Raw genomic sequence first — 23991 nt, 5'->3', positions numbered from 1 at the left:
AGGTGGAGGCAGCTGGCACATAGTAGGTGCTTTACAAATAAATGAATGAAGTGGAGTTCCAGCCCATACTTGCTGTTGGGATTAGACCTGGATAGACCAGCCTGACCCAGGCTTGGGAGAAGTTGAACCCACTGAGTAAAGATGCTCTAGGTTGTTGGCCAGGCTGGGCAGGTGGGGACTGATGGAGTGGCTTCTGGCCATCGAGTCCTCCTTCATGGTGAATGCAGGGGGATGAGTGAGCTCTGTAGCCAGAGGCTCAGAGGCAGGGCTCAATCACGCTGCCAATTTATTCACTGTTACCCTTTATCTGGACAACCACGGCTCTGTTTCTTCCTTGTGCATAGTGTGAGAAGAGAGCCGATTGGGGTGGGACCTGAGCATCCTGGTGTGTTCTGGCTCTGACTCCCCTCTCCCACATGTAGGCTTTTCCCTTTCCTTTACTTACTGGGCACCGGCACCACCTCCTTTCTTGGCAGTGATGGCCCAGACTGTCCTGCTGAACTCCACTTCATCTACATTCCCAATCCTCTGGGATCTTTGAGTAAACCCGGCCCCTACTGGCCTAGAGAGTGGAGGGAATTCTTACAGGAGTCAGGGCCAAAGCCTGGGTCTCCCCAGGCACTTTCCCCAGGGGTTGGAGTTGAGGGCAGAGACACCACTTTGACTTTGAGGTTTTCTCTCTGTGTAGCGTGGAAGGCCAGTCACCAGGAGGTGTACTCCACCAGGCTCCCTAGAAAAGTGGCGGTTAGAGTCTTGGTGGCGTTCCCCTGTCCTTTCCCACCATAGGACTCCCAGGGTGGTGCCTCGGGCCTCCCTCCACTAATTTGGACAATTCCTTTCAGGATAGTAAATGCTCTTGCCGAAGGGTGAAGCTGACGGCTTTGGGAAGGTGAAATCCGGCTGCAACCATGCCACATTTAATAGGGCTTTTTAGGAGCCAGGAGTCCCATTGGGCGCCAGAGATGCTGAGATAAAAGACATAGTTCCTGCCCAAGGATCTTGGAGTTTTGTGGAGGAAGTAAGCATGTCAAAGAATACAAGACAATGTCATGAGTGTCCTGGGAGAGGTGCAGGCTCTGTTTGGAGTGGACTCTCACCAGCTCACATCAGTTAAAGTCTGGAAGTTGTGAAAATAGAGAACTACTTCTATAGCAAAGGGTAAATATTTGCTCCCTGAGCCCCCGGAGTGATGATACCCAGTATTCCAGACAACCTGCCATTCCAGCCTGATACCTGCTTGTCCCCACTCCACCCCATCCCTGGATCCACGAACTAAGGATCAGTGCCTGACTTAGGAGGTGATGTCCATTTGGTCTTGAGTTTGTGTTCTCTGAGGTGTGGCCTGTCCCAAATATCAGCCCTAGTTCCATGATGGGGACAGCACAGCAGAGGAACTTGTAACCAAGAAATAGGGGGCCAAGAAGGCTCTCCGAAGGCAAGGACATCCTGGCTGAGTTGTGCAGTATGAGAATCTGAGGAGCATGTGGCAGTTGGTATCTCTCCCGGCTCTCTGTTTTGTGCTTCTCGGGGCCTTGGCATTGGTCCTCAGCCCCGTCCCAGGCCTTAGACAGCTCTTCCCATGGCGGGTTGGAGCTCACCTGGTCTCAGCTTCAGGGAGAAGCTTCCAGGAATTTCTGCCAGGTCTGGAATACTCACTGAGCACAGAACTGAGCACGGGGCCCGAGGAGGACAAGCAAAATAAATAGAATGCAGCAGACTTTGTTGTCAAGGAATTGACACTCTCACAAGGGAAACTGGGCAGGTAATGCCTAGACACACAGGTGACAGGATTACATACGTACATCAACAGTAATTAGAGGGTGAGGCTGGGATCACAGAGTGACTGTGACTGGGTGGTGATGGTTTGTTAAAAACTTAGTGGAGAGAGGAAGATGTGGCATATCAGAACCCCAGAAGAAGACATTCAGCTCCACCGACATTCTGAGTACCCAGGGGTGAGCGGGGAGAGGCACCAGGGCTCAGAGGTTACTGGAGGGGACCAGATCTGGGCAGCCAGAACTTTGTTTGGCTGACCTATGAAGTGCAGGCTGGGTTATGAGAGGAGGAAGCGGTGGGTAAGGATGAGAAGCGGGTGACTGGCAAGAGTCCCACACTATATGCCTGTCACAGCCTCAGCCACTGCAGCTGTAAGCAGGGTTACCCTCCCTGCTGTAGTGGCCCTAGTTCTTGACTTAAATCTCTGCACAAGCCAAGGATTGCTTTTCTTTTTGGAGGTGAAAATAAACATTGTCTGAGCCCTAGTATATTTCAGGCAACATGCTAGGGCTTTTTACAAACACTATTCTCGTTCATTCTTATGATGCCTCTGTGAGGGCAGCATCACTATCTCTATTTTACAGACGAGGAAACTGAGGCCATGGGAGATCCCCTGGCTTGTCAGTGACAGGCTGGAAAGTGAAGCCCAGTGATGACCTCAAAGCTGTTCATTTTTCACTACACAAAGCCACTTCCAAAAATAGTACAGGGAAGAACCAGAGGGAGGAACGCTCGATGATGCCTGGCAGGTGACTTCAATGTAGAAGTGAGCACACCTTCCTGGAGTAGCTTGATGTTTTGTTTTCTTTGATAGAAAGATAAGGACACATGGGGACAAGAAGAATGAGAGTCACAAAAGCCGTTTACACAGGTCCTGTTAGCAATCCCCTTTCCTCTCAGCTTCCAACTGGATTCAAGCCTCAGGGAAGCATCTCTGAGTGCAATGGTTTGGATACGGGGAAACAGAAAAAGTTGCTTCTGCCATGGTCTGCAGCTCTGTTTACAGTTCCTTCTCCTCAGTTCAGATTTCCTGCAGGCTCAAGGCTTTCTGATAGAAGTTTGGTTTGGTGTGAGGCGTTTGATAGCCATTGGATGTCTTGGGCCTGTAGGGTACGTGATCGATGTTATCTTTGAAAAAAAATGAAGCCTAGAACAGGTTAGCACTCAAAGACTGAAAGCTGAAAGGGTTTCTAAGAGGTCGTTGTATCCTTCTGGGGATGAGGCTAAGATAGAAGCTATAGAAATAAAAAGACAAGGGAAGTTACTCGCAGTATCGGAAAGGAGGGACTGATAGGGGACTTGAATCTGAGAAAGAAAAGACGTTACAGAGCCTTTTGAGTAGATGTGGTCAATGGATGGTACTTTCATGGTCATTCCATATACTGTGCCCATGGCAGACATCACTGATCGATGACAGGTTTTTTTTTTTTTTTTTGTTCCGCTTAACCACAGACCTCTTCAAATCAAAGCACTCTGTGTTAGCTCTTGCCAACCCACGGGTATTGTACATAAATTAAAATTGACTCACCATCTCTGCTGTCATGTTTCAAGTCAGGAGGACTCAGTGAAGGTACTTCGGGAAAGTTCAGGTGGTAAGAGTGAGCTGTTCTGTCTGTATTTGCTTTTAAGAATTTAGGGGAATGCATATTGTGATAACACAAACTCTAGGAGAGGGGAGATGTTAGGCATCAAGGGTAGAGCTGTAGAACTGGAATTAATCTCTAATTAGGCAGGAATTGAAGTCAGGTGAATGGATAGATGCCTTCACAGAGGGTGAATACATGGGGAAAAGAACAGACCGTTTATTGCTGGAGTAAAAAACGGGTGGGAGTGCAGAGGCAGGGGTGGGAAAAGCTAATGAGAGAAGCCTGGCCGGGCATGGTGGCTCACGCCTGTAATCCCAGCACTTTGGAGGCTGAGGTGGGTGGATCACGAGGTCAGGCATTCAAGACCAGCCTGGCCAACAGGGTGAAACCCCGTCTCTACTAAAAATACAAAAAAGAAAAAAAAAAATGAGCCAGGTGTGGTGGCGGGTGCCTGTAATCCTAGCTGCTTGTCAGGCGGAGGCAAGGAATTGCTTGAACCTAAGACGCAGAGGTTGCAGTGAGCCGACATCACAGCACTGCCCTCCAGTCTGGATGACAGAGCGAGAATCCGTCTTCGGAAAAAGAAAACAAAAAAGCCTGCATTTCCTTCACTTGGGTGAGGAAGGCCACCTCGCTAGCTACTCAAATGAAGCCCGCTGGAACCTTCAGAAATTCTGGAGCTGGTTTTCTTACAGATTGCAAGGGCGACTCATGTCATTTCCTCCTTTTCAGGCCCCAGATGTAAGTCAGTGTTCCTCCCAGTGCTCAGGTCTTGCAGGAGCTGGCCCCAGGGCCTGCCTCCCTCCTGCAGAACTTACTCTGCATTCTTTGGGAGTCCCCAGCCCAGCCCACCCTTCCTTCTTCATCCTGTGACTTCTCTCTTCTTCTGTGTGGCTCAGTGGCATCCCAGCTTGCTGTGCACGCAACAGAGTACCAGTCACTGCAAATGTGATCTTGTCTTTCTGATGCTTACCTTGACTAATCACTCTGACACCCTCAGGTTCCAGGATAATTATTCCTGCAAAGTCAAGGTCTCCCTTTCCTTCTAGTGACCTGAACTTACCCTCGAACAATGAAAGTGCCCCGAGCTTTGGAGCGACTTTTCTGCATTAACTCTGAAGCAGAGTTGCAGTGAGAAAATCTACCCTTTTAATAGGCGAAAATATTGCCCTCATAAGTCTTTCTGCAATGCACTTGAGCTTAATGCTCACTTACCAATTCGCCTTTATAACTTCCATATTGAGTGAATTAAGTCCTCCATGCGGGTAGTTATTAAAGAAGTGATAAGTGCTTTATAATTCAGTAAAGGGTGGCCTGGCCATTTCATATTTTCCTAAGGAAATTGGCCACCTGAAGGGCAGCACTCTCAGAACCCCCGGGGCCAGCTGATTTTAGGCATGTAGCTCGCGCTATTGGATTACTTTCAAGCCAGCTGCTCAGGCCTGGACCAAACTCCTTCTTGCTCAGTCTTTCTCCCCCAAGACCCATTGGGGAGTAAGGGTCAAAATCAGTGTCTGTCTCCCTGCCTGAGGCTGTTTTTATTCTTGATCAAAGGCCTCCATTTTCTCTCCTGGTTCAAAGCTAAGATGTCTAGTAAGGATCAGAGGTTTTATAATCAACGTAATTTGATTCTTATCTGTAGACAGGAGGAGACTTTGTCCAAGGGGCCACAAGGGTTCCAACCATCTGACCCCAACCCCATGAGTACAGCTTGCTTCTTTATACTTTAGACTCTTGAAGTGGTTGGAGAAAGTGCTGTCCCCATCAAGAGCTCGGTAACCACAGATTTTTCATGACTTGTTGCGAGGTCACAGGGTTCATTTATTAATTTGTTTATTTAAATTTTCTACTATGTACCAGGAACTGGGGTGCATGTTGCAGATACAATAATGAATAAGACAGGCTGCCTGCCTTCAGGGAGCCTGCCTTGCATTAGGAGAGAGACGCAATAAACAAGTGAACCCAAAGGTGACAGAATCAGAGGTTTTGACGAATGGTAATAAAGGGAATATGTACAGCATCATTTCCCAACCTTAGTGCTACTGATATTTCGGAATGGATAATTCTCTGTTGGGAGTGGGGGCTGTCTTGTGCATTGTAGGAGATTAATACAATGGCTTCTTCCCACCAGATACCAGTGAGATCTCCCCAATAGTGACAATCAAAGCTGATGTCTCCAGACAATCCAAGCCTGGGGGGCACAGTCTGTCTCTGACTTGAGCTCGAGCACTGTTGATCTAGAGGAAGGTTCAGCGAATGGCCCTAGCTAGGTTGGTAGGGAAGGATTCTCTGAAGAAGTGACATTTCGGAAGAATCCTGAAGCTGGCATCTTGCCTGAGGGACAAAGAAATGTAAAGGTCTTGAGAGAAGACCAGTGAGGCTGAAGTCAGCCGAATAAAGAGGAAGAGAGGTTTGCACCAAGGACGGAATGGCATACATTGCATCAGAAAGGGCCTTGCTGATCACAGTGGAGTCTGAAGTGTCCCCCAAGTGCAAGTGCGGGAGAAGACACTAGAGGTTTCCTGTTTTCGTTTTGTGGGAGGGCATGATTAAATTTATGTTGAACTAATTCATTAAGGTTTCTGTGTGGAGGACAGATTTTAATCACAGTGCAGTGGAAACAGTGGTCATGTTTTGGAGGGAGGGATCTTTGTGAAAGGTGACAGTGGCCTGGACTCGGGTGGGAATAGTGGATCTGGCAAGAAGTGGAGAGAGTTGAAGGGTTGAATCAGTGACGGGGTTTGGCTGGGACAACTCCGAGATACCAGTGCCATTTACTGACGTGGACACAGCTCCCTGGGAGGAAAGCAGGGGCTGGTGTTGGATCCGCTAAAATGTCAGCTAAACATCTGGAGCTCAGGGAAAGTCCTGCTGGAGATGCACATTTGAGTGTTGTCAGCACAAGGATGGCATTGAGAGCCAAGCACTTGGGGAGATCACCTTGGCTTGTGAGAGAGGAAGTGAAGAGAGGAGCCCCGGGTTCCCTGGGAGACTGCAACATTTAGGGATCAGACAAAGAATAAAACATCAGCAAATGAGCCTAAGAAAGAATATCCAGGGAGTAGAAAAATACCCAGGAGAGAGTACGGTCAAGGAAGCCAGAGAGGAAAGAATGTTTCAAGGAAGAGAGAGTGATTAACTGGGTAACATGCTGTCCAGAGATTGAATAATGGGTGACAGAGAAAAGGGATTGGATTTGCCGACATGAAAATCACTGGTAACCTTGACAGTTCGTTTTAGTAGAGTGGAGGAACAGAAGACAAACTGGGATGGACAGTCAAAGGGAGGCCAGGAAGAAGGGCCTGCAGGTCTAGACGATTCTTTTGACCCATTTGCCATAAAGAGGTGTAGAGACGTGAGTTGGTAGGTGGAGGGGGACATGGAGTCAAGGGTTTTTTGTTTTCTTTTTGTAGATGGGCTAGAACATGTTTGTATGTTGATGGAAAAATTTAGCAGAGAGAGAGTTGAGGGTAGAGAAGAGGAAGAGCAAAAATAAATGCTTTCTGGAGAAGATGGGAGAAGGTGTTCTTGAGAAGGCAGGAGAGGTTGATGCCGGGAAGAAGGTCCACATGGGGAGCTGATAGCTAAACGCTTCACGTCTGACATTGATCCCTTTGGGGATTCATTCATTTATTCACCGAGTTGTTACTTTTTGCACAACACTGGAGCCACAGCCTCCTGGCCCTACCCTTAGAAAACTCATGCTTTGGTGAAGGCCATAGTCCTGAAGGGAGGGAATAGGTGGAAAAAGTGTGCCCAGGTGCCAAGGGCATTTCTGCTTCCTCCTTGTCTGGTGCCGGGGATGATCCTCCTTCCCCACTCCTGACCCTGACAGTGGGCATCAGGCTGAGACCTGGGCCTGGGAGGGAGCTGTGGATAGGGGGCCCTTGAGACCTCTGAGATCACCTTGTCCTTGCTGCTGGGTCCTGCAGTGATGCCCCCAGCATGCCTGTCCCTGGGTGGGATGTTCAGTGGTGTGCTCGGGGCCACAGCCCTCCCCAGAGATCAAGTTCAGGGTGCCTGTAGGGTCAGACCAGGGCTCTGGGCTGCTCAGGAGGCCAGGGTGAGGTCTGTGCCAGTGCTGAGTTTGGAGATCCTCTGGCAGGGAGGTGGGGCATCTGGGTGGCTACATAGCACCACTCTGGATGGCTTCCCATGGGTAGCCCAATTTGAGATTCTGGGGGTGAGTAAGACAGATAGAATCTCTGTTCTCATGTATTATGGTTCTCATGTAGAGATAGCGATGACAAACTCATAATCAAATAATCTAATAAGACAATTATAGATGGTTATTAAGGGCAGTGAAGGACAGAAACAGGAGTTTGTGCCAGAGAGAAACTGGAGGGGGAAACACAGGGGCTGCTAACACAGGGGGGTCGGGACAGGCTTCCTTGAGAAGGCAATTTTTGAGTGGAGACCTGAGGGGTTGAAAGAAGCCAGGGATGGGTGTTTCATGTAGGAGGTCCGGTTGGGAATAAGCCTGGAATGTTGGAAGACCAGAGGCAAGATGGTGTGGCCAGAGCCCCCAAAACAAGGGAGTGTGTTCAGAGAAGGAGCCCTAGAGGCATCTGGTGGCCAGCTTGTGCAGGACCTTGTGGGTGGCTTCCCAGTGACTTCGCTGCATTTTACTGTCATAGCCAAGGGAGGTCATCGGGGTTTTAGGCACAGGAGAATGGGGTTGCAATAACACAGATTGTTGGAGAAGGGGGAAAGCAGGGAGGCCAGGTAGGAGGGGATACTTGTTCTCCAGATTAGAATAGGTGGTGGTTACCTGGAGCATTGATGTGTGGTTGCCCTCCTGTGCCTGCCCAGGTAGCAACAGTGAAAATAGACAAAAGCAGATAGGCTGGGGAGGGGTAGGGTAGGAGTGTCACAGGCTGGGGTCCAGCCACAATGGCCTGGACTCCCCAGCGAACTGGCTGGCTCCCAGGTGAAATCTCAGTCCTGGGAGTTAGGCCTTTGCTTAATTGGGTATCAGGGAAAGTGTGTCCTTGATCTTTTCCTATTAGGAGACACAGCATCTTTGCACCTGCAGAACACAGGTGTGTGTACAAACGTTCCTCGATCCTGGCACAGTGCTTTGGAATTGATCAGGAAGCCAGCACAGATGCTGTCGTCTTCCATCTGTTCAGTGCATGATCTGAATGTTCCTTTCTGTGGTCCCGTGGAGGTGGGGGGGGGCGGTCCCAGATGTGGGGCTGGTTCACCGTGGTCCTGGTTCACCGTGGTCCTTGGCGCACAGCTGCTTGTAGGCTTATGTGCTAACGTGCTGGCATATTGGGGTCACGGGCACAAGCCGCCCTCCCCACCCTGGCTCCCTAGGGCTCTTGAGTCTGGCTCCCTAGGCATCTAGTACACTGCCCCCCTACAACAGCTGTCAAGGGAGGGAGAGCCAGGTGACTTGGCTGGCGTGATCTGATGCAGCTCCTCCCCAGCCCCCTTTGATGCCTTAGCATTGTGGAGCTGTTGCTCCAGACGGTTTGTTTATAATGCTAAACATATCAGATAATTGAAAGCTAATGCTGCTGTCTGGATCACTAGACATAATATGCCTGGATAACAAATCAATCTCCTCATTGCCCTACAAGGCTTTGGAGTCAAATGCACGGCACATTGTGTGTGTGTGTGCACACGGGCACTCGTGCATGTGTGTGCTCCAACGCCGACTTGTTAGGAAATGGACTTCCACACTAGCTTCTGCAGGCACTCCCTGGAGAGAAGGGACACCTCTATGCAATCTTACTGTTTTTGAAGCTTTTGAATTCTGTGTTGATGGAGTAGAGTACTCATATATAAAAAACATCTGGAGGCCTAGGCAGGCAGATTACCTGAGGCCAGGAGTTCGAAACCAGCCTGGCCAACATGGTGTAACCTCGTCTCTACTAAAAATACAGAAATGCCACCAGGCATGGTGGCACATGCCTATAGTCCCAGATGCAGGGGAGGCTGAGGCACAAGAATTGCTTGAACTTGGGAGGCAGAGTTTGCAGGGAGCAGAGAGGAAACATGAAAACCAGGGCAAATATCTACCTGTCTGTATGTGTGTGAACGTATGTGTGTGTGAATTTTTTTCATATTCCCTTAGATCCTATTTATACTTAACATGCATTTCTAACAATACAAATGGAACCGGCTATTTATTCCGCTAGGGCCAGGCACCCCCACTGGATTGAGGACATGGGGATTACTCCTCTAACCCTCACCACAACTAGATTTGCTGTGGAGTAACCGAGGGCTGGAGAAGCTCTAGTAACTGGCCTGAGGGCATCGGCTTCTGGTGCTAGGGCCTGCGTCATCTCCAGGTCAGCCTGCTTCCGGGTGTCAGCTCTTACCCATTGGGCTCCAAGAGGCTGCAGAGGAGACTGTGCACAGCACATTTGGGAGGGTGGAGGGACCCTGGGGACAGCTGTTCAAGAGGTGATGGCCTGCAGCCTAATAGCAAAGAAAGAGCCAGAAAATAGTTAAAATGGATGTAGTAACCACTGGAATTAGCAATTCTATCAGGGCAGGGCCATTTGTAGTAGGGCTACAAATTCTGCATCCTTCAGGAGCCTCCGAGGGTTTTCCTGTGCTACAGCCTGGCCGACTCATTAGGTTGGCCGTGTTGATGTAAGGTCATCAAGAAAATGTAAATCGTGACCTGTCTCCTCTGCTTAAAAAGGCAAGCACGTGTGTAATGCATTTTAGGCGGAGAAAAAGAAACCACCCAGCAAAGAAGTTGAAAATGCAAAGGGTTTTGCATTTAAATTTAGTTGTCTGGAAAATTTGGTTATGAAGAAGAGCTCATTAATAGCACTGAGAAGTCATAGTGAGGATAATGGCAATCTGACAGCAAGAGAGGAGCAGGAAAGGCTCAGAAACAGGAGGTAAAACTGGGCCTGCTTCCTGTAGAGAAAGGAAGGATGTCCCATCGACCAAGTCCCTGTCTCGCCAAGCGCCCAGGGAAGTTCTGCTAGGTAAAAGGTGCCTTGTCCCTGTGGTGGACCCCAGTCATTTTAGTTCTGTGGGGTTAGATGGTGGCGGACATCTTTGAGTTTTACACTTTTCTGCATAGAAGAGGAGTAAACATGAAACATAAAATATGGAAGGTATAAACAATTCTTAAACATATCCGCATGACATGTTTTTAATTAAACTATGGACCACACATTCCGTATCATCTAATTTTTGGTTGCTGGGAGATTGCCAATTCATTTCATATTGGCCCAAGCAAAACAGGAGGAGGAAGAGTAAATGGGGGTACAGAAGTACAATCTGGCCGGTCGCAGTGACTCACACCTGTAATCCCAACACTTTGGAGGCTGAGGCGGGTGGATCACCTGAGGTAAGGGCTTCAAGACCAGCCTGCCCAACATGGAGAAACCCTGCCTCTACTAAAAATACAAAATTAGCTGGGTGTGGTGGTGTATGCCTGTAATCCCAGCTACTCATGAGGCTGAGGCAAGAGAATTGCGTGAACCTGGGAGGCAGAGGTTTCAGTTTCTTGTTGCCCAGCCTGGGTAATAAGAGTGCAACTCCTTCTTAAAAAAAAAAAAAAAAGTCCAGGCATGGAGGCTCATGCCTGTAATCCCAACAGTTCAGGAGGCTGAGACAGATGGGTGGATCACGAGGTCAGGAGTTCAAGACCAGACTGACCAAGATGGTGAAACCTCGTCTTTACTAAAAATACAAAAATTAGCTGGGCGTGGTTGCAGTGAGCCAAGACCACACCATTGCACTCCAGCCTGGGTGACAGAGCGAGACTCTGTCTCAGAAAAGAAAAGTATAATCTAATTTATTCTAGCACAAAGGATGTTTGTACTCCCCATGAATGTATCAATTAATATTTAATTTATGCCATGTCCCATTATAAAAATGGCTATGAAGCAGCTCTCTGTGGTCCTGGGTCTCTGGGACCTGGTGTTGCTGTTGTGAGTCACCGAGAGGGGCTATATTTCAGATTGATTTTCTAGTATTTCTGGAGAGCCATGCGCTGACTCTATTTCCCCTTCCAAGCCCACCTGACAGCATCATGAGATCTTGATCCCAGAGGTCTACCTTGACCTCACTGAAGTTTGTGTGTTTCTGCCCTAAGCCCGACTCTGGCTCTGGAGGTCCATGTCATCATATTTGATGCTCTGCTGCTTCCTCCTCTCTGGAAAAGTGGTGCCCACTAGCTCTTGGCAGAGCAGTGGTTCTGTGGAATGGAAGGGCAGTGGTGGGAGGGTGGGAGAAGGGCCCTGAGCAGATTTTCTGAATGGAGCATTTCACATTTCTATGGAATGAAGAGGCATGAGAAATCCAGGAGAGGAACTTTGAGTGGAGAGAAAAGGCTCTTAGCCAGCGGGTTCCAGCCAGCGATGATGAGAAGGGTACCACTATTGCTTCTGGAATGTGTAGCCGGGGTTGGGCCATGGTCCAGCAGGCCAGCACACACACCGCTCGTCTCCTCTCAAGAAGTGCCTGTGACTTGAGAGGGTCCTGGGAGCTGTGGCTTGCCACTTTTTTCTCTCATCTGGACTCAGGAACCTAGAGACAGACTTTTTGTATTGGCCTGAGGCCTGGTAGTGTCTGCTGCAAAGCAGTCATCTTCAAAATTGATGTTGTTTTAACCTGTGAGACCCTTGCTTTAATAGCCCTGGTAGGCAGAAGCTTTGTATAATAAAGTAGGGTTTTTCGATCCTGGTGCTGTGGGCATTTGGGGCTGATGATTCTTAGTGGTGGGGGCTGCCCGGTGCATTGTGGGATATTCAGCAGCATCTCTAATCTCTACCCACTGAAAGCCATCGTTACTCTCTTTCTCCAGCTGTGGCAACCAAAAATGTGTCCAGATACCATCAAATGTCTGCTGGGGGGCAAAATTACCTCCCTTTGAAAACCACTGTATGAGGAGACTAAAGCAGAGGTAATTTGTTTTAAGTAGGAATGGTCAGCTGATGTGCTGCCCCTTTGCCCTCTTTCTCCTCCTTCCACTCTCTGTTTCCGGTTGAAGCAGGGACACCCAGATTGAGAGCAGGGCTGCAGGTTCCTGTGGGGGCCACCACCGTGCACTTTGCAGAATTGCATAGTTCCCTGGGCATTGCTCCAAATTCTTTTCCGGCACAGCGGGAGTGGGTTTGTAAGGTTTCCGGACAGGGATGAGCTGGTCCAGCCTATGGTCCTGGAACAGGGCAACCAGTCACTGGCCCGCACAGGGTTTAGGTGCCTGGCCTTCCTCTAGAAATGAATAGGTATTGATTTTTTTTTTTTTTTTTTTTTTTGAGATGGAGTCTCACTGTGTCACCCAGGCTGGAGTGCAGTGGCATAATCTCAGCTCACTACAGCCTCTGCCTCCTGGGTTCAAGCACTTCTCCTGCCTCAGCCTCCTGAGTAACTGGAAATACAAGCACATGCCACCACGCCTGGCTAATTTGTATATTTTTAGTAGAGATGGAGTTTCCCCATATTGGCCAGGCTGGTCTCCAACTCTTGACCTCAAATGATCCACCCACCTCAGCCTCCCAAAGTGCTGGGATTGCAGATGGTATTGATTTATTTTCAAATGTTGACACAATACTCAATGAAAACAACCTGGACAGCCCAGAAAAACACTAAAAAGGAGAAGCCATGTGTAACTGTGCTAGGTTGAGGTGCTCGCTTACCATTAACAAAAGCAAACCGAACCTGCTCTTTTATTTTTTTAATATATTTTTTAGAGCCCACCTTTTTCACTGAAGATGGTGGTATCCCTGATAGCACACACACACCAGCCAGCAGAGTCACAACCCTGACCCTCCTGGTTGGGTACCAAGTAGTGAGTCATAGGCAAACTTGGCAGCCACCCAGCTGATGCCATCCAGAAATGCCAGGGCCTCACCTTCATCCTCTTGCTCTTCCTTGGAACTTGCTCTGACGTGGCATCTATGCATTCCTTGAACCTGTGTATAAACTCCTGCGGAAACAGTTTTTCCTGGAGGTCATGAATGACAGGTTTCTTACCCCTCCACACTCCGCCACATGGGGTTTTTATCAATGATTGCTGAGAAATGACAACTTCCAGCAGAAGCCTGATGCCATTTTTAGCTTGAAAACTGAGAACAAGACTGCTCAGTTTCTGTAAGGCATGGGAGGAAAGTAATCAGCACAGCCAGCTCTGCCGGAGGACTTACATGTACTTCACACTGCAAAGGGTTTTGTTTTTTGTTTTTTTTTAACTGTAGTCTTTTGATCTTCACATCATTCTTAGGACGCAGTTATTTTATTGTCCCCATTTAATAGATGAGAAAACTGAGACACAGACGGAAGAAGTAACCTGGACAGGGTCATGTAGATAGGAGTACTGATGGGGCCAGGATATGCATCCTGACTATCAGCTTCTAGGGCAGGAGTCAGCAGCTGTTTTCCATACAGGGCCAGAGAGTAAATATTTCAGGCTTTGCAGGCCACATGGCCTCTGGAGCAACTATTCAGCTCTGTCATTGTAGCTTGAAGTTAGCTATAGATAACAGAAAATGAACGGGTATGAACATGGAAATTGGAATTTTGTGTAGTTCTCATGTGCTACAAAATATAATTCTTTTGATTTTTAAAAATGTAAATTCTATTTTTAGCTCTGGGGCTGCAGGAAAGCAGGCAGTGGGGTGTAGCTTGGTGCAACTAGTGTGGAACCCTGACACCCACCTACACTGCTGCACTGTGGCTATAAAAATGCTATTCCCTGATTTAGGAAAACTCAGAGCTACCCAATGGAGGAGGTTGCGGGGGGGCATTATTCTGCTTATCAGAGGACTCTTTGGATCAAGGAGTTCGTTCATTTCTCTGCCACATCTCAGCGTGTGCCTAAGTCAGGGAAGGGTCAATTGTGGGCATAAGCCACGAGGGATCAGAAGGGTAAGGCTTTAGAACATGGTAATGACTGACAACCGTAACAACACATTTATGGAATTCTAAGGTGGGCTGAAAAAAATGATTTCATTGATTTAAACAATTTGATCAAAGTCGCTTGTTGGGAGCAGATCCTTGGAGGAAGCTGGGCTCCCATGAATGGTCTGTACAGTCATGGTGATCTACTTGGTAATTTACAAAGCCCCGGGAATATACTGGGCAACCTGGTTTCACCGAAAGTTCGACTCCTCTGGGGCATTCTTTTCATCTGAAATGTTGGCAGGTTCCCTGCCACAGTGGGACCAGACCACCCAAACTGCCCTGGGGCTATAAGGCTTCCAGGGAGAAGATTTTGGCGTCAGAATCCAACACCAACCTGGCCACCTGGGCCATGTCCCCGGCAGATGCCAGTGTCTCTGGTTGCTCAGCAGGGACTTTGAGAGAATGTGGTACAAAACAGGTTCTCAGCATACCTTGTCACCGTGTGGCTCTGAAATGCTTCCAGAGGCCCTGGCAGCCATCGTCCTGCTGCCTTGCTGGCTCTGACTCCACTTAGTGGCAGATGGCAGAGCTGCGGGTGTGTTGGTGTTGGGGAGGAGATGTCTGGGGAAGGTGGCTGTCACTTTCCTGGCCAGAGTGTGCCTGGGCAAGTTCTGTCCCAGGATGAGCTGTCACCTCTCTGCACTCTTCACTAAATTGGTACTCAGACTTCATGGCCACTGAGCAGAATAAAATCCTAGGAGGATGGGGTGAGCAGTGGAAGGCCTTTTCCCAAGATCCTTTGGTGCTCCTTGGGATCACAGGTGTGTATGAATGAGCATCTTTCATACACCTTTAGAGCTGCAAGGGCCTTGAAAATAGCCTAATGGTGCTCAACCTAGGAACCCCAAAAGCAGTAATGAAGGATGTTTGTTTCTGGTATTTGGTCAATAGAGAAAGGATAAACCCAGAAATCACATCCATACCCATGACAAACCACCTCATGTCAATAGAATGTGAGTTTCTTTGCTTTGAGCTGGAATTTATGCACTGAATGAGTTAGCATGGGTTTGTGTCCGTTGATAAGAAGCTCTGTTAACAGTGATTTATATATCTCTGATTAATAAATCCAAGAAGATGAATTAATTAGTGCTTAATAGATGTAGTGTGCTTGCTAGACATACACCTCCTTAAATGTGGGATCTCTTGGGGCGAAGTTCTAAAGGGAGATCTTTGCGATGGAAAGGGGAGAAACTGCTGATTCAGTATAACTCTCCTCTTTTACAAATGAAGACATGGGAGACCCAGAGAGATGGAAAGACTGGCTCAGAGTCACTGGGTCCTGAAGTCTTGAATGAAGCTAGAGTTTGTGTCCTCAACTGCCAGGCTCCCATTCTTTCCATGACACCCTAGTGCCTCCGGGATCCTTAGGTGGCCCCCATTCTCTGGAGTCAGCTCCATCAAATCAAGCCATTGGTTTTCTTGAGCTCCAGGAGGGATTGAGCTGTGGTCACCCACAGGGGCCTTCCAGGGTCTAGACCAGGTGTCCCCAAACTTTTTACACGGGGGGCCAGTTCACTGTCCCTCAGACCGTTGGAGGGCCGCCACGTACTGTGCTCCTCTCACTGACCACCAATGAAAGAGGTGCCCCTTCCTGAAGTGCGGCAGGGGGGGCAGATAAATGGCTTCAGGGAGCCGCATGCGGCCCGCGGGCCGTAGTTTGGGGACGTCTGGTCTGGACCCTGGTGATGCTGGAAGTAGGTGTGAGTCCGTCCTTGGCTCCGCCCACTGGCCAGCCACCCCCTCCGTTTATAAAGCCACGTCATTTGTCTTTATGGGTAAGAACTAAGGAAAACAAGGGCCAGTTCTTAGGAAATTCTGAATAGGAAAAAGAAAGAAAGGGAACAGAGGAAAACTGAGCGAGGAAGGCAAGCAGGGAGATTGAACTTCACGTCTTTAAATTGCGTCTTTTTTGAACTGACTGGGAGACATTCAGTGCAATCCATGGGCCAGGCACTTGGAACCAGTGAATTCAGTTAATTCTTGCACCAACCCCATCAAGGCAGACAGTGTGAACCCCAGCATGCAGAAGAAGAAACTGAGGCTCAGAGACAGTGAGTTGGCAAAAGGCCTGGCTCTCAATGAGCTCATCTAGGATTCAAGCCCAGGTCTCTGTGGCTCCAAAGCCAGCCTCATTCCTGTTGCCTCTGGCTGACCCTGACCTTTCCTCCTCCCCTGCAGACACATAGAGAACTGGCGCAGTCTCCACACGCTCAACGCCGTGGACATGGAGCTCTACACCGGACTCCAAAAGCTGTGAGTGCACCCGGCCACAGAAAGGCCTTTCCCTGTGGAAGGGGTGGGTGCCACCTGGTCTGCCTTCTGGGGTGGAGTGAGGGGCACAGCGAGGCTGCCATCTGCGATTTCCCTCCATGAGTCCTCTTTCGGTAGAGTTGGCAACATACACTTAGGAGACACCAGAGGCTTCAAAGGCCATCTCTTCACACTCCTTCACGTTTTCCTAGTCTAGAGAGGCAAGGGGGTTGCGTGAAGTCCCATCTTGAAGGCAGCGTTTTGAGGCAGGCCGGGGACCCAGGCACGGTGGGCAAGTGTCCTTTCCCCAGCCTTATGCTTGACTGATGAGCCCCCTGGAGTATGAGATTTCCCAGCTACCTCCTCCCTTGGATGTCAGTGTTAGAGACTGTGGGGACCTGGAGTGGGGAGAGGGACAGGAACAAAGAGAGCTGCTGGACCAGCAGAGGCCCTGGTCCTTACCCACTGGCCAGGAGGGGTAGAGGGCAGCCACCAGTACCCCTGACATTCCAGCCTCACACAGGGCCCTCGGGCGTGTGAGCCCAGATGCTTCCACTGAGCACCCCCAGAAGGCCACCAGTGATAAGTGGCAATGAAGAGGTGCAGATGACCCGCAGGGCAGCTGCAGGGCCAGCCTCGGCCTCACCCTCTCCCAGCCTCAGCCCAGAAAAGACATCCCTCTGCCACTTGAGCTCTGCTGAATCTCTCTCTCTCTGTCTGTCTAGGACCATCAAGAACTCAGGACTTCGGAGCATTCAGCCCAGAGCCTTTGCCAAGAACCCCCACTTGCGTTATATGTGAGTAGAGCTGGGCTGCCGGGATGGGGGGGCACATGGCAGGGACTCTGAGGGCAGTGAAGCCACAGACCTGAGGTCTAGATCTGGCTTTGCCTCCAGGGGCTCTTGGGCAACTTTTGAACTTTCTTGGGCCTCCAATTTTGCCTCTTAAAAGGATTACTTTGAATTTGATCATCTCTAAGCTTCCTGTCAAAAGGGCTTAGAGGGAGAGTCTGTCTCCTGACACCCAAGTTAGTTCACTATCATGATAAAACTCGGGAATCTAAATGATAGGGAATTCCACCCAGATGTAATGTGAATGCTACACTTCTAAGACCACAAGTAGGCCCGTAAGAGTGCGTATATGTGTGTTAGGATTGGGGGTTGGAAGAAGAAAGGAAGCATGGCCAATAGCCAGTGTTACGCCTAAATAGATTCTGGGTTCAATGGGGGAAAAGCTCAGAGAAGTGGAGACACCTGTCTAAGGTCACACAGCTTTGGGACAAGCTGGAGGTCAGATGGTTATGGGCCGGGGGTCCTGGCTGTGGCTCCTTCATCCTGTCTCTCCCCTTTCTTCAGTGGGGCTAGAATCACAAGAGTTGATGCTTCCTCTCTCAGCCTAGTTCTGTGCTGATAGACTTTGGGATTCAATTGAGGATTGCCATTTCCTGGGGAGAAGGTGGGCGTGAAGGGAAGCCTGGGGTGAGTGATTAGGGGCAGTGCTAATCCGCTGCACTCATAGAGAGGTATTCGTTGTCTGGGTCAACTCCGAGAATAGTGGCCATCTTGGACATCCACTGGGTGTGTTTTCTAAGAGCAGAGGCTCTGCAGGAACCAGGTGGGGAGGGGTCTGCGGCCTTTTGGGGGAAAGTGGAGAAGTGGTGTGCCTGGGGCTAGTCTTTCCTGTGGCTACTTAAAAGTTTCACTGACTGAGCACTTTGCATTTGGTAAGGAAGGGCAGCTGGGTTGGAGAGAAATCAAACCTGCAGGGGTAGAGCATGCAGGAGAGCTGTGGGAAGCGGAGGGTAAGGGACGAGGGGAAAGAGATGATGGTGAATCCTGGTGGAGTTGTTTTTGCTCTTCTGGGGGGTCCTGACCTTGCCCCTGGGCTCTGTGTTTTCCCAAGCGCATCGTGCGTGCTTGATAAATATTTGTTTATCAGTATGGTCACCTCTGCTTTGTGTGGAACCTGCTTTTCTCCCTCTGGAAATAGCAGATTCTATGGCCACTGCTCAGGGCCAGATGTATCAGCTCCAGAGGACCGAGACCTCCCTTTCAACTGTCTAATTTGCCTGTTGCCCCCTGCCCCAGGGTAGCCTCTTTGGTGAGAGTCTCCTGATGTGTGTTCTTTGCAGCTGGAGGCATAGCTGGGACCAGAGGAGGGCCTGGGACCGGATGTTCCAGGTGTTTATTTTATTGGGGGTTTGAGTTTTAATGTAAAACATCCCAAATGCTTTGGATATCTGAGAAGTCTTCCTTTTCGTACCAATTCATACAAAGGTCACAAAGTCAAATGCCCATGGTGGACCAGGTGGGGCGACGTGTCCCCTTCAAAGATGCAACCAGAGGAATCAGTTCCAGCTGACTGCTGCCCCGTGGAGGTGGGGCCTGGTCAGACTTGTTTCCAGAAGACTTGGAGATTCCATCAAACCACTCAAGTTTTAAATGCTGCCAACTAAAAACAAGACCCTTCAACTCCATGGCCAAACGAAACTACTTCCATGAGCAGAATGTGCCACATAGAGTGCCAGCTTGTGGTACGAGGTCAGATTTGGGGGAGGACGCTGTCCATGGGGGAGAAACCCTGTTCTCTTTGAGAACAGGGGCTGGGTGCTCAGGCCCCAGAGCCTTCTAGGGTAGGGGGTCCCTGCAGCTTTTAGGGAGATGGAGAGGCTTTGGGACCCAGCAGGTTTCTACAGGCTCAGGAGTGGGAGCAGGGTTGCATCCTGGGCTGCTGTGCCAGAGCATGTCTTTGGCTTGCTCTTGAGGATCCTGGAAGAGGGCTGTGATCCAGTGTCTCTTTTGGGATGATGTGGGGTCAGCTGAGCGGTGGCAGCGATAGAGGCTGGCGGAGGTTGGCAAGATTTCCAGGGCTTTGTGGGTAGGAGGACCTGCTTGGAGTAGGACCCAAGGATACCATGAACCTGCCCATGACCTTGGGCCCTGTTTTCTCCTGAACACAAAGGCCAGCTCGTGCCAAACTACTTGCTATTGGCTACAGGGGATCACCAAGAAGAATGGATGGATGACCATTAGTTCACCCCTGGCTTGAGACTGGCTATGCATTAGGGGCACGTCAGGGTGCTCAACCGAATTCAAGAAAGCACCCAGTCAAGTGGCTCTGATAGGCACAGTGAGGCACCCAGAGGAGCCTGGGGGTCACAGAGAAATGAGTCAGTAGAACGAGGCATAGGTACTGGCTTTATCCACGGGTTTTATTTAATAACTTTTCTTATTTGTGAAGACACACATCAAATCCCAATTGAATAAATTTCCCGGCAGCTTTGGGACATTTTCTCCTGGCAAATGGGCCAGGTTTCTCTGATGTCTCACAACATCTATTTCTGTCCTCTAAATGCATTTACAAGTCTTCTGGCCCCAGCTGAGCAATCACAAGATGATCACTTACTCCAACACTAATTGCCGATCCCTGGCTTGGCGGCTTTTTTTTTTTTTTTTTCCCTTGGGCGATGGCTGAGAAGTCTTTTCTTCTCTCCTCTGCATAAAATTAGAAGTAGGAAGTGATATCATTGCCCCAGTACTGATGTCAAATTGTCCAAGTTGTTCTGATTGGTTGAACTGTCTCCCGCCCCTAAGCTACTGGTGCGTTAATCAGTGTAATTCTTCCTCATGCCAGAAAATGAATGGACAAAATGTTGGTCATCTTGTCTGCTACAAAGTGAGCTGGAGATTGGGACCCTGGGGCCCTACTTCTGGTTTGTGAGTGACTGATCATCTCCTCTTGATTGCTTCAGTTTTCTCTACCTTTCGTAGAATGTGGAAAAGGAGACACGGACAAATATACATCAAGGGAAACCCTTTTTTGAGAGATGGGAATACCCTCCACCCTCGTATCCCTTCTCTGATCTTGAGGACTTTGGATTAAGGCGTTTTTAAGGATAAGGATTTCTGAGATTGACAGTTGGAATAGCTATGTGCTAATCTGAAAAGTGGGCCTCGTGTTAGCGTCAGTTCTAGGGATGGGATGTGGTCAAGATTAACAATAAGAGGCACATACAGCTCTCAGCCCGGTGTACAGCAGGCAGTGAGCGTTCAGAGAGGACAGTTGCTAGTAGTGTTAGTAATTATTGTTGTTATTGCTGGTGGTGATGATGGAGTCAGAGAGAAGGGGTTAGATGACCTTGACAGGTATTCTGACCACTTCTTTGTCCTGGAAAAGTTGAATTTCTGTCCCCAGTGGAGCCCACCTCTCTGGTGACTGGAATACTCACATTCTGCAGTGTCTTTCGTTACTGTACACTGATGAATAAATCCGGATAAGTTCTTTATTCTCTCCATTTATCCCCCCTTGCTCTAGACTGTATGTAGACCTCTCTGTAGACGCTGTCAGTCTCAGAGAGGACCTAAGCAATTGCAACTGATGAGCTGACCACTTTCTTTATTTTCACCTGAGTTGAGATCACGTCCACCAGCATTATTGAACCTGGGTTGTTCTCGGAGCCCTGTGAGGCCTCTGAGCTCTGCCTCTGCAGCCGGCCCCTCTTTCCCTTTATGGGGCGTGTTTTCTGTGGCATGGCTCACCCAGACTAGATTGTACAGTCTGGGATCCCCATACCTGAAGAATGTAGATGTCCGTCTATGAGCTGCGCTCAAACAATGGTACTTCCTTTCATCTGTAGAGCTCTTCGTGGCTTTCAAAGTGCTTTTCAATACATCATCTCATGACTGTCCTCGGGGCAGGGGTATGGTAGGCAGCTTTATTTTCCAGCACAGGCGATAGGCCCGGAGAGGGTCTGACCTGTAAGCAGCAAAAGTAGCAGTGCACCTAAGTCCTCTGATTCTCTTTTCAGGAATCTTCCCACTATACCCCATGGGTCAGAAGAGGCAATGTCTTTTCACAGAAGTAATTTGAAAAGTTACTAAGTTTTACTAATCATTGCTATGTTTAGAAAACCACATAAAAATGCTAGTATCAAAAAAAAAATTAAGATCCAAACAGACAATGATAGGAGGTTCTTAGATGGGAAGACAGTATCATGAGTCAAACTTCCCCAAATAAGTAAATTTAATGTAATTTTAACCCCTCATAGGATTAAATTATCACAAACTTCAGAGGCTGAGAATAGCCAAGAAAGGCAGTAAAAAGAACAGTGGGCAGGGAGTGGGGTTGGGAAAAAGGTCTGTCTGACCATATTATAAAGCCATCAATAACTGAATCCATATAATACTGTCATATGAAAAGAGAACTGTAAGGGAAACAGCATTACATACTGAGAAATAAACCTCATTAAATAGACACATTTAATATAAAAGCATGCTGGTATCAGTAAAGAAGAAGGAAAAGTTAACACTGGTTGAGAACTTCATGTGTGCCAAGGACTGTGCCTGGTGCATTTGCAACTATGAGCTCACTCCTCACAGTAACTGTAAGTTAGGGCTCCTCTCTCCCCATTTCCTAGATGCAAACATTGAAGCTCAGAAGTCATAACAGTTCTCCTGAGGTTACGCAGTAAGTTAGTGGAACAATCAGGATGTGGACTCTAAATCCTTTGAATCTGAAGTCCGTGTACTTCTTTACATCCCAGGAGCGTTTTGTCTCTCTGGTTTTCACAGCAAGAACTTCTTATAGGAGGGGTGGGCATCTTTAAAGTTCTATGAAAGAGCTGCTCTTTCCCCCTGGGGATTCAGCTCGATCCATCCTCAAAGAGCTCTGTTGAGAAAGCTCTGTTTAGTTTCCCTTCTTATTCAGGTCAAATCCTATAATGACAGTTATGTTACAACCTGAATATCTTTATTATGAAAGATTTCTTAGCATTAGACTATGGCCTACTTATTTCCAAGAATATTTAACGTGAGATTCCAGCCAGCCGAAAGAATTTATTTAATCCCTTAGAGTTGATTGTGGTGGGACCTCTCTTGGGTTCCATTTCTTGCTCTCTTCCAGAAAGCTCTGGTGCTGGACTGTTATTTTTCCTTTTGGAAGCAATGTGCACTCAATCTGTAGCTGCAAGAATCAGCTGCCAGAGTTGGGTGGAAGATGGAGAATGTGCTGATGTGAGCGTGATTGTATCAACGGTGTTATATTTGTAAGGAGAGGAAGTCAACATATGCTGGGTGAATCGGAAAAGAGGTGATCAGGGTCCCTACCCTTTGAGGACACTGACTGCATAGGTAATACATTTCTCTTGAGATTATTGGGGTGAAAAATGGTGAGATTGATTTATTATGTATTACAGATGTCTCAGTGTTCTTTCTCCTTGATATAACCCCAGATTCTGAGTTTCAAGATGATGTGTAGATACTATCTCGGTAAAATTTCACATTTCTGCCTGCCCCCTTTCCTCTGCACTGAGACTTTTCTCCAAGTTCCAGACTGGGAACTGGCACACTGGTCTCCTCACTGCATCTCCACAAGTATCCTCCTCCTTTTGTTTTTTTTGTGGATGCCTTAGCCATGAAACACTGGATAGCTGACAATAAGGAGCATGGGCTTTGAAGATAGAAAGACCTGGGTTCAAATCCTGGATCTTCCACTTCCTGCTGTTGACCTTAGGCAAGCTATTGAACTTCTCTGAGCTTTGAGAGTAAAGTAAGAGTTCCTGTTTCATAGAATCGTTCTTAGCCTTAAGTAAGACAACGCCTGGAAAGTGCTTACAACCATGCACTGTGAACGACTCAATATATCTTTTTTGTATGATTAAAGACTTCCTCCCTCCATGTTGGTCTTCAATTTTGTAGAATCATCGATAGTTAAAGCTGGAAGGGTCCTTAGAACCAGCTCCCAAATTCGTATTCCTATCCTTGCCCTTTAGCTTCCTCTATCAAACTGCCTACTTGTGTGCCTGAGTCACGCGTCAAGCTTCACTTGGCCAGGACGGGATTCCTGATTTCATACCAACCCCTCCCTCCCTCCAAGCCTCTTTTTCCTCAGTGCTGCTTGTTTTTGTAAGTGATACCATCCATCAGATTGCTCAGGCCAAAACCTTGGGAGACATTCTTGATGCTTCGCCTTCCTTGACTTGCCCACCCGCTTCTTCTGACATTCAGTTTAATAAATTCCTGAAACGTTTTGGGTCCATCTGCTTTCCTCCGCCTTCCATCCTCGTATCTATTGTCTTGGTCCAAGTCACCATCCCCTTCTCTGGCACACTGTGACAGTAGCCTTCTAACTTAGGTTTTTTCATGCCTCCACTTTTGTCTGCTACATTTCATCATCAACACAGTTGCCAGAGTGATATTTTAAACACATAAATCCGATCCTGCCACTCAGCTGCTTAAAGCCCTCCAATTACTTCTTGCGTTACCTAGAATAACAGCTAAGCCCCTTTCGACGGCCACAGGACTCATGTGGATATCGTTTCTACCTCCCTCTCTAATTGCCTTGCACTTTTCTCTTTGTTCGCTCTGCTGTAACCTTACAAACCTTTTCAGTCCCTTAAATGTGCCAAGTTCATGCCCACATTGGAGTTTGGTCCCTGTTGACCCATCTGACCCGGAAAAATACCCTGCCCCGGATCTTGGCATGGCTAGCCCCTTCT

The 23991-nt window shown here is 48.4% G+C and overlaps 1 protein-coding gene across 10 annotated transcripts in view; it reads left to right on the top strand.

Moving 5' to 3' along the window:
- Positions 1-23991, top strand: part of NTRK3 (neurotrophic receptor tyrosine kinase 3) — a 381018-nt gene that overhangs the window by 55904 nt on the left and 301123 nt on the right. For all 10 annotated transcript variants that reach the window (XM_074398624.1, XM_074398623.1, XM_010346803.3 and 7 more), the window contains 2 exon segments: positions 16425-16499; positions 17222-17293. In XM_074398624.1, coding sequence (XP_074254725.1) covers positions 16425-16499; positions 17222-17293 — 147 coding nt within the window.

This window comes from Saimiri boliviensis, chromosome 5 (assembly GCF_048565385.1).
Source record: "Saimiri boliviensis isolate mSaiBol1 chromosome 5, mSaiBol1.pri, whole genome shotgun sequence".
NCBI classification, from domain to species: Eukaryota; Metazoa; Chordata; class Mammalia; order Primates; family Cebidae; genus Saimiri; species Saimiri boliviensis.
This window is presented reverse-complemented; position numbering and strand designations above follow the sequence as displayed.